The sequence below is a fragment of the Barbus barbus genome (genome assembly GCF_936440315.1).
Source record: "Barbus barbus genome assembly, chromosome: 34".
Lineage (NCBI taxonomy): Eukaryota > Metazoa > Chordata > Actinopteri > Cypriniformes > Cyprinidae > Barbus > Barbus barbus.
This window is the reverse complement of record NC_136762.1, coordinates 13,003,572-13,011,838: the sequence shown is the minus strand read 5'-3', so window position 1 is coordinate 13,011,838 and position 8,267 is coordinate 13,003,572. Positions and strand designations below refer to the sequence as shown.

The window sequence follows — 8,267 nt, the reverse complement described above, 5'->3', positions numbered from 1 at the left end:
AAACAAGACAAAAGAAAAAGTAAATAATAAATAAAAGCATAGCTCATATTAAATTTTAACAAATAAGGATATTACAAAATACCAGGGGGATTGAAGAGTGTATCATAGCATTTTAAACATTTCACAGACTTTTTGTTTTTTAACAGGCTTATTGAAGAAATATAATTTTTTAAAATATATTTAAATATAATTAAATATATTTTTGTTTATGTATGTGAAATTTTGCTAATAAAATAAAAAGGTTAACAATAAATTCTAGATCCTTATTGCTTTTATTTTCATAATACAAGGTAACATCCTTTAAAGTAAAACAATAATTAATATTCATTAAATTAAATATAAAATCTGCCAAATCAATCCAAAACTTGTTTACGACATTACAGTCAAAAAATAAGTGAGTCAGTATCTCTTTCTCATTATTACAAAAACAGCATATATCATCAATATCAGAAAATCTTGAAAAAAGGAGCAGATTTTTAGCATGACATAAGTGTAGTATCGACGTTTTCCGGTCGCAGTGCGTTATGGGAAATGTGTGCTAGTTTGTTATGTGCGATATTGCAATAATAGGGTAAACACTTAATTAAGTCTAATTTAAAACTGGTGCTTCTGAATATTCCTGAATTTCGCGCGCTTTAAATTGGAGTTTTGGATTTAGCATATACGATATTGACCGTGTTGATGTGCAGATAGCTAAAGGAAGATGGCAGCGTGTGCAATACGTCGGGGCTTATTGTCCACTGCTAGTAAATATAACCAGCACAAATGCACTCACAGAATACTGAGCGCAATAGACTTTAGCAGTGGATTAGATCCGAAAAGAGCCCAGCCGTTGTGTTCAGCATGCAGGCTGTCCAGTTTTCAACAGACGAGGTTCATGTCATCACGGTAAGAGCTAGTAAAGCCAATGTCCTCCTGTTAACGTTACATAATTGTTACGTTAGTTGTAGTTGCAGCAGATACTTTTACGATGTATCTGTGAAATGCATTTATGTTTATTAAGAATTTAATATCAGCTGTCATGTTTCATATTAGCTGTTTGAAGGATTCACATGCTTGCATACAATACTACTGCCATATTGTTTCAGTGCTCAACTCTGTAGTTCTACAGTTCGCTTTGTTTTTATTAAGTGTCTGGACGCCTGAATCTTGAATCAGATGTGTTGATGACACTACTTTTGAGTTGATTTTAAAATTCCATTGGAATGGGACAGGTACCAATGCACAAAATGAGGCCTACAAGAAGGACAAACCTCAGCCTTGTTTTCAAACCAGTTTTTTTCAGATGTTGTGCAATATTTAACCTTGTTGACCGCAAGTTGCTGGGATGTGTAATTCAATGGTGTCATCCACTATCATACCATACACAAAAAATAAAATATATTTTTAAGTATGTTTCAAAATATGTTTCCATAAATATATTTTGGCCACTTTTTTGTATATTGTTTTTTTAATAAATTTTTTATATTTATATGTTAAAAGGCATTTAAATTAAAAATGTTTAAAGACATTGTTGTTTTGCTCTCCATGTATTTCAATCCAAGAAAATAATTTCACAAAGTTTGAAGAAATTTACAAGGAACATGCATTACAATATTAAAAAAATAGCAATTTTACAATATATTCAAAAAAATAAACATTATTAAATCATTAAAAGCTGTTCCTACTATTTGCCTGTAGGCTATTTAAGATCGTAAGTATATTTTCTTGCTCCTGAAATATATTTTTTGCTGTATGGAATCCCAGCTATGGGATATTACAACTTAAAAAAAATTTTTAAACTGATTAATTCTTGGCAGAAACAGACCGGAGGGGAAAATACTGGAGCCTGTTGGAGTATTTGAAGCACTTAAGCAGCATGGCAAATATGAAACTGGGCAGGTCAGTGATCATTTTAATCACAAAAGTCTTAATTCTGATTCCTCTGATCGATATTCTAATTCTACATGTGCAATCCACAGCTATTCCTGCACAGTGTGTTTGGTTATAGAGGCATTGTGTTGTTCCCCTGGCACGCTCGTCTGTATGATCGAGATGTGAGTCCTGCTGCTGCTGCTGCTGCTGCTGCTGACAGGTATGTAGTAGAGAATTTTTTTTTTTTTTAGGCTTATACCTGATCGCAGCTGTTACAGCTCAATGGTCCTGTTTGTCGTGTGCTTTTTCAGTAAGCCAGATTCCACAGCCCATGGCTCTAAGGAAGTGAAAGGCAAGATGCATACATACTACCAGGTCCTCATAGACACCAGAGACTGCCCTCACATAGTAAGTGGCATCAAATGACATGCAAATAGTGAATTAATGAAATGTACGTATGTTTGTCTTGGATGACTTAATGATTTTAGTGCAATCATGAGTCCATTTTTAACCTTAGTGACTGTTTTTGTCACCATTAGTCTCAGCGATCTCAGACTGAAGCAGTTACGTTCCTGGCGAATCACGATGATAGCAGGGCCTTGTATGCAATTCCAGGTAACTCTCTTAATCAGTCACATAAAGATGCAACTATCCTTAAAGTGATAGTTCACCCAAAAATGAACATTTTCATTAGTTACTCGCCCTCATGTCGCTCCAAACCCATAAGAACTTTGTTCATCTTCGGAACACAAATTAATATATTTTCGATTAAATCCAAGAGTTTTCTGACCCTGCATAGAATAAAGTTGCTGTTTTTCTATAATTTTTTTTTGTACACTAGTTATTCACGTAGGTTCGTAAAATTATGGTTGAACTACTGATGTCACATGGACTATTTTACCAATGTCCTTACTACCTTTCTGGGTCTGGGAATATTTCGGTTACATTGTTTTCTATGGAGGGTCACAGAGCTCTCAGATTTCATCAAAAACATCTTAATTTGTGTTCTGAAGATGAACCAAGGTCTTATGGGTTTGGAATGACATGAAGGGGAGTAATTAATGACAGAATGTTCATTTTTGGGTGAACTATCCCTTTAAATATAGTGGGTAGCTTTTTTTTTTTTTTTTTTTTTTTTAAAGTTCCATCTTTTATTTTATTAATTTTTTCCACATTTTATTAATGTCTTTCAGGTCTGGATTATGTGAGTCATGAAGACATCCTGCCTTATAACTCCACTGAGCAAGTTCCTATCCAGCATGAGCTGTTTGAACGCTTCCTCATGTTTAACCCCTCCAGAAGTAACTAGTCCACTTTGCAGCAGATTATTCAAACATTTACTGATAAAATGTTTCTGAAAGATTGCTTTCACGCTGTTTATTTAGATCCTCCGTTCACTGCCAGAGATACCCTACGGGCCTGGCAGGAGAAGAACCATCCCTGGCTGGAGCTCTCAGATGTGCACCGTGAAACCACAGAGAACATCCGTGTCACTGTCATCCCCTTCTACATGGGCATGAGAGTAAGAATAGAGGGTTGCTATGTGTTGCAACAGTTTCTCATTGCAGTTTACTTTACACAGACTAAATGTATACGTTATTATGTATTATAGACCTTAGTCATGGTAGTGCTATAATTAGTTTCTGACAGGAATGAAAAGAGGTTGTGAGGGATAGAAGGACAGTCCGTTCAGTGGAGTTGTTTAACAACATACCATTGTTTAGCAGTTAAAACCTCTTTCCTAAAATAAAAACTTTCAGAAGCAAAACAGTTTTAAAAGTTATGAGTTGAAGTGTGATTAAAGGACTTTTATATAATGAGTGCAAATGTGAAGGCCCTCACAGCCCTGTTTTCATTTGCGTTAAAGGCATAGTTCACCCTAAAATTAAAATTCTATCATTAATTACTCAACCTCATGTCGTTCCAAACCTGTAAGACCTTCATTCATCTTCAGAAGATAATTTACTGTGCATTCAAAGTATTCACAGCACTTCACTTTCCGCATTTTATGTTACAGCCTTATTCCAAAATGGATTAAATTCATTATTTTCCTCAAAAGTCTACAAACAATACCCCATAATGTCAACGTGAAAGAAATTTGTTTGAAATCTTTGCAAATTTATTAAAAATCACATGTACATAAGTATTCACAGCCTTTGCTCAATACTTTGTTGAAGCACCTTTGGCACCAATTACAGCCTCAAATCTTTTTGAGTATGATGCGACAAGCTTTGATCATTATCATTTGGCAATTATCTGCCATTCTTCTCCTTGCCTCTTCACCTCCCAAACTCTGTCAGGTTGGATGCGGGCAGACACACATTTTCTGGTTTCTCCAGAAATATTTGATTGGGTTCAGTCCCGGGCTGTGGCTGGGCCACTCAATGACGTTCACAGAGTTTTCTATAAGCCACTCTTGCTGTGTGCTTAGGGTCATTGTGCTGTTGGAAAGTGAACCTTCTGCCCAGTCTGAGGTTCTGAATGCTCTGGACTGGGTTTTCATTAAAGTCGTGACGTATTAAGTATGGTGACCCATACTCGAAATTGGTGCTCTGCGTTTAACCCATCCAAGTGAGTACTGAACAAATGCGCACACACACACACCCGGAGCAGTGGCCAGCCAGTGCTGCGGCGCCCGGGGAGCAGTTGGGTGTTCGGTGCCTTGCTCAAGGGCTCCTCAGTCGTGGTATTGAGGGTGGAGAGAGCGCTGGACATTCACTCCCCCACCTACAATCCCTGCCGGCCGGGGACTCGAACCCGCAACCTTTCGATTACGAGTCCAATTCTCTAACCACTAGGCCACGACTTCCCCACCCGTTGGGTTAAAGGGTGGGGAAGTGGATGGGTTAAAGACAAGGATGATCAGTGAATTAAGGCTATCTCAATATTTTTTGTGCATTGAGCTTTTCTTCTACTCTGATGGTACCCTGCAGGTGATGAGCAGAGCTGGTTTCCTTCCAACATGATGCTTAGAATTGAGGTTCACCAGACAGTCTTGTTTCTCAGTTTTCTGAGGGTCCTTTTTTTGTTATACAAATTCCAAGTATTGATTGAGGATTGAGTTTGGCCTTCTGTAGGTTTCCCCCATCTGCATATATGATCATGGATCTCAACTAGAGTGACCATCAGGTTCTTGGTCACCAGTCTAGACAAGGCCCTTCTCCATCAATTGGTCAGTTTGGCCAGGAGGCCAGCTCTAGGAAGAGTCCTGGTTACTTCAAATTTCTTCCATTAAGGGTAACAGACTACATGCTTCTGTGAACCTTCAGTGCTGCAGAAATTTCTGTACCCTTCTCCAGATCTGTGCCTCGATACAATCATGTCTCGGAGGTCTACAGATAATTCCTTGGACTTTATAGCTTAGTTTGTGCTCTGATTTGCACTGTTAACTGTGGGACCTTATGTAGACAGGTGTGTGTGTGTGTGTGTGTGCCTTTCCAAATCATGTCCAGTCAACTGAATTTACCACAGGTGGACTCCAATGAACTTGTAGAAACATCTCAAGGATGATCAGTGGAAACGGAATGCAGCGGAGCTCAATTTTGAGTGTTATGGCAAAGGCTGTGCATACTTGTGTACATGTGAATTTTTTTTCGTTTTATTTTTTAATAAATTTGCAAAGATTTCAAACAAGCTGCTTTCACGTTGACATTATGGGGTATTGTTTGTGCAATTTTGAGGATAATCCATTTTGGAAAGGCTGTAGCATCAAAGTGGAAAAAGTGAAGCGCTGTGAATACTTTGAAATTTTTTTTGTGAATGCACTGAATTTGTGTTCTGTAGATGAATAAGGGTCTTATGGGTTTGGAATGACATGAGGGTGAGTAATGACAGAATTTTCATTTTTGGGTGAACTATCCCTTTAAATTCAATAAGGCATCTAACCAGATTAAGATCTATACACTACTGTTGAAAAGCTTGGTTTCTGTAACGAATGTAACAAATGTCTCTACTGTCAATTTTGATCAATTTAATGCATGCTTGCTGAAGAAAAGCATAATTTATGCATGCTTATTTATTTAGAATAAGTATAATTCTGACTTGTTTTTGTTTGGCAACAGGAGGCTCAAAACTCCCATGTGTACTGGGTAGGCAAAATTACCGAATTATTATTTTTTTTTTTATATATATATATATATATATATATATATATATATATATAACTCAATAAAAGGATTATATGTATATGTGTGTGACCTGTTAGAGATAATGTTGATGTTTTCCTCAGTGGCGGTACTGCATCCGTCTGGAGAACCTGGGCAATGAGGTGGTTCAACTCAGGGAAAGACACTGGAGGATCTTCAGTCTCTCAGGGACTCTGGAAACAGTCCGTGGCAGAGGAGTGGTTGGCAAGGTTATTAATTAGCAAAAGCATAAACCAAAATTAAAGACTATGGAAATAAGATTTGTTTGCTAAATGCAATCTATTATCTCGCCAGGAGCCTGTTTTGTCAAATGAACAGCCAGCATTTCAATACAGCAGTCATGTTTCACTTCAGGCACCCAGTGGACACATGTGGTGAGATTATCAACATGCTCTTACAACCATGCTAACTGTTACATATTTAATTTTTTATTTTTAAATCATGTAGCCAGAAAATGTGGTCCATCTGTTAGACTGGATGGCTGAATGCTTGTTTTTGGTGTATCTGAATTGACGATGTGATTTCACTCAGTTATGTTGTGTTTCAGTAATGACGCATGAACATCACGTTTGTTTTTTAGGGGGACATTCTGTTTTGAGAGGACAGATGGCTCCCACTTTGACGTGCGCATTCCACCTTTTTCACTAGAGAGCAATAAGTATGACAAAGCTCCTCCTACTGGCTATCCCTTGTAATAAACCTGCACCCTTTAAGCCTACCATCAGGCTCAGTTCAGCATCCCTCTACAGGCTGTTCCATGTTTTATCTTCCTTATCAGGCCTCCTTTAATATACAATGGTTTTAGCAAAGCATATTTCAGTCTCTGACTGCAGCACTGAATATTTGTAGCAACTGCATATCTTTAAAGGAAAAAAGGAATAGTAAGTTAAAATGAGTTATTAAATGATGTGATGCAAGTGTGCGACGGGGATGTGATTCTTTCAAACTCTTGCACATCAAAAGGCTGTATTAAGAGGATTTTAATTTTTTTTTTTTTTTTTTTTTTTTTTTTTTTTTCTCTTCTATTTATTTGGAAGGCTGTGTCCATCAATTGAATAAGCTTATTAGCATTAATCAAGCGTATTGTCAATTTGTTTAAACCCCTCTTATCATCAATTCCTTACTTATATTCTAGAGAAGACAGTTGGTGGACATTTTCCAAATGTGTTTTCTCCAAATGCAAGTATTCTAATTAATGGCTTGCTGCAAAGATTATTCTAAGGCCATGCCAAAGTCAGCCAGTGAAATGTGGTTTGACTAAGAAAGCCAAGTGGGATAAAACTGTATTAGAGATCATCATCTTGTAACCAACCTTTGATCATATATTTGGTTTAAACTACTGGATGATGAACTGCTTTACTGTTTACTGTAAATGTTTGTAAAAGCATAAATAAAATGACATTTCCAAATTTCTGTTCTTATTATGATTTGAAGTGGTATTCCTATATGTGTGTGTTGCTGTTCTCCACAAAGAAATGGCTTGAAAGAGGATCAGTAATATGTCAGGTCAGTTACTTCACATCTATTTACCTTAAACAATACTCCATAGTACTTTTTAAAGGAATGGTTAAACCAAAAATTCAAATGTACCGTCTGAAATGCAGAATAACTATTTTCTTCATCAGCACAGATTTGGATCAATTTAGCATTGCATCACTTGTTTACCAATGGATCCTTTGCAGTAAATGGGTGCCAACAGCTGATTAAAAAAACTGAACGGTAATCCACATGACTCCACTATCAATTAACATCTCGTGAAGCAAAAAGCTGTTTATAAAAAACAAATCCATCAAGGTGTTTTAACATGAAACTGTTGCTTCCAAAGTCAAGTCCTGTCCATAATCTTGCTTTCTCCAGCTTAATCCAGAACATGTGGATTATTGTTACGTTTTCATCAGATGTTTGGACCCTCAAACTGATGGCCCATTCACTGCAAAGAATGTAATGCTAAATTTAACCAAATCTGTTCTGAAGAAGAAACAAACTCCTCTACGTCTTGAATGGCTTGAGCTTGAGTACGCTGTCAGCAGATTTTCATTTTGGGTGAACTGTTGCTTTAAGAGTTTTATTACTTTTTTTTTTTTTTTTTTTTCAATTCCAAATTTTCCGTCTAAAAATATTTTTGCAGCACATGACATGCCATGTGTTAAACGCCAGATGTCAGCAAAGAAAGCCCAACTATTACCGTAGCGCACAAGTCAATGATAAAAAATAACTTGAGGAGAATCTATGACTACGCATATACGGGGATATGGGATTGCACATACG

General features: G+C 36.8%; 1 protein-coding gene across 2 annotated transcripts; it reads left to right on the top strand.

Moving 5' to 3' along the window:
* The first annotated feature begins 494 nt into the window (after positions 1 to 494).
* Positions 495 to 7,419, top strand: LOC306853867 (polymerase delta-interacting protein 2-like). 2 transcript variants are annotated; one of them, XM_079391522.1, is made up of 11 exons: positions 495 to 888; positions 1,806 to 1,881; positions 1,962 to 2,074; positions 2,166 to 2,262; positions 2,394 to 2,469; positions 3,048 to 3,155; positions 3,240 to 3,376; positions 5,916 to 5,942; positions 6,083 to 6,208; positions 6,294 to 6,373; positions 6,580 to 7,419. In XM_079391522.1, exons 1-11 carry the CDS (start codon positions 704 to 706, stop codon positions 6,692 to 6,694), a joined length of 1,140 nt encoding a protein of 379 aa, XP_079247648.1. In that variant the 5' UTR covers positions 495 to 703; the 3' UTR covers positions 6,695 to 7,419. The 2 variants fall into 2 exon arrangements, with proteins under 2 accessions (XP_079247648.1, XP_079247647.1); XM_079391521.1 differs by having other exon boundaries at positions 501 to 888; positions 1,800 to 1,881; positions 6,580 to 7,405.
* Positions 7,420 to 8,267: the final 848 nt, after the last annotated feature.

What these genes read in the sequence shown, in the direction of transcription:
- LOC306853867 (XM_079391521.1), top strand. Translation starts at nt 704, where the DNA reads ATGGCAGCGTGTGCAATACGTCGGGGCTTATTGTCCACTGCTAGTAAA. An exon ending in GCAAATATGAAACTGGGCAG is followed by an intron (nt 1,882 to 1,961) that starts GTCAGTGATCAT and finishes TGCAATCCACAG; the next exon opens with CTATTCCTGCACAGTGTGTT. An exon ending in GCTGCTGCTGCTGCTGACAG is followed by an intron (nt 2,075 to 2,165) that starts GTATGTAGTAGA and finishes GTGCTTTTTCAG; the next exon opens with TAAGCCAGATTCCACAGCCC.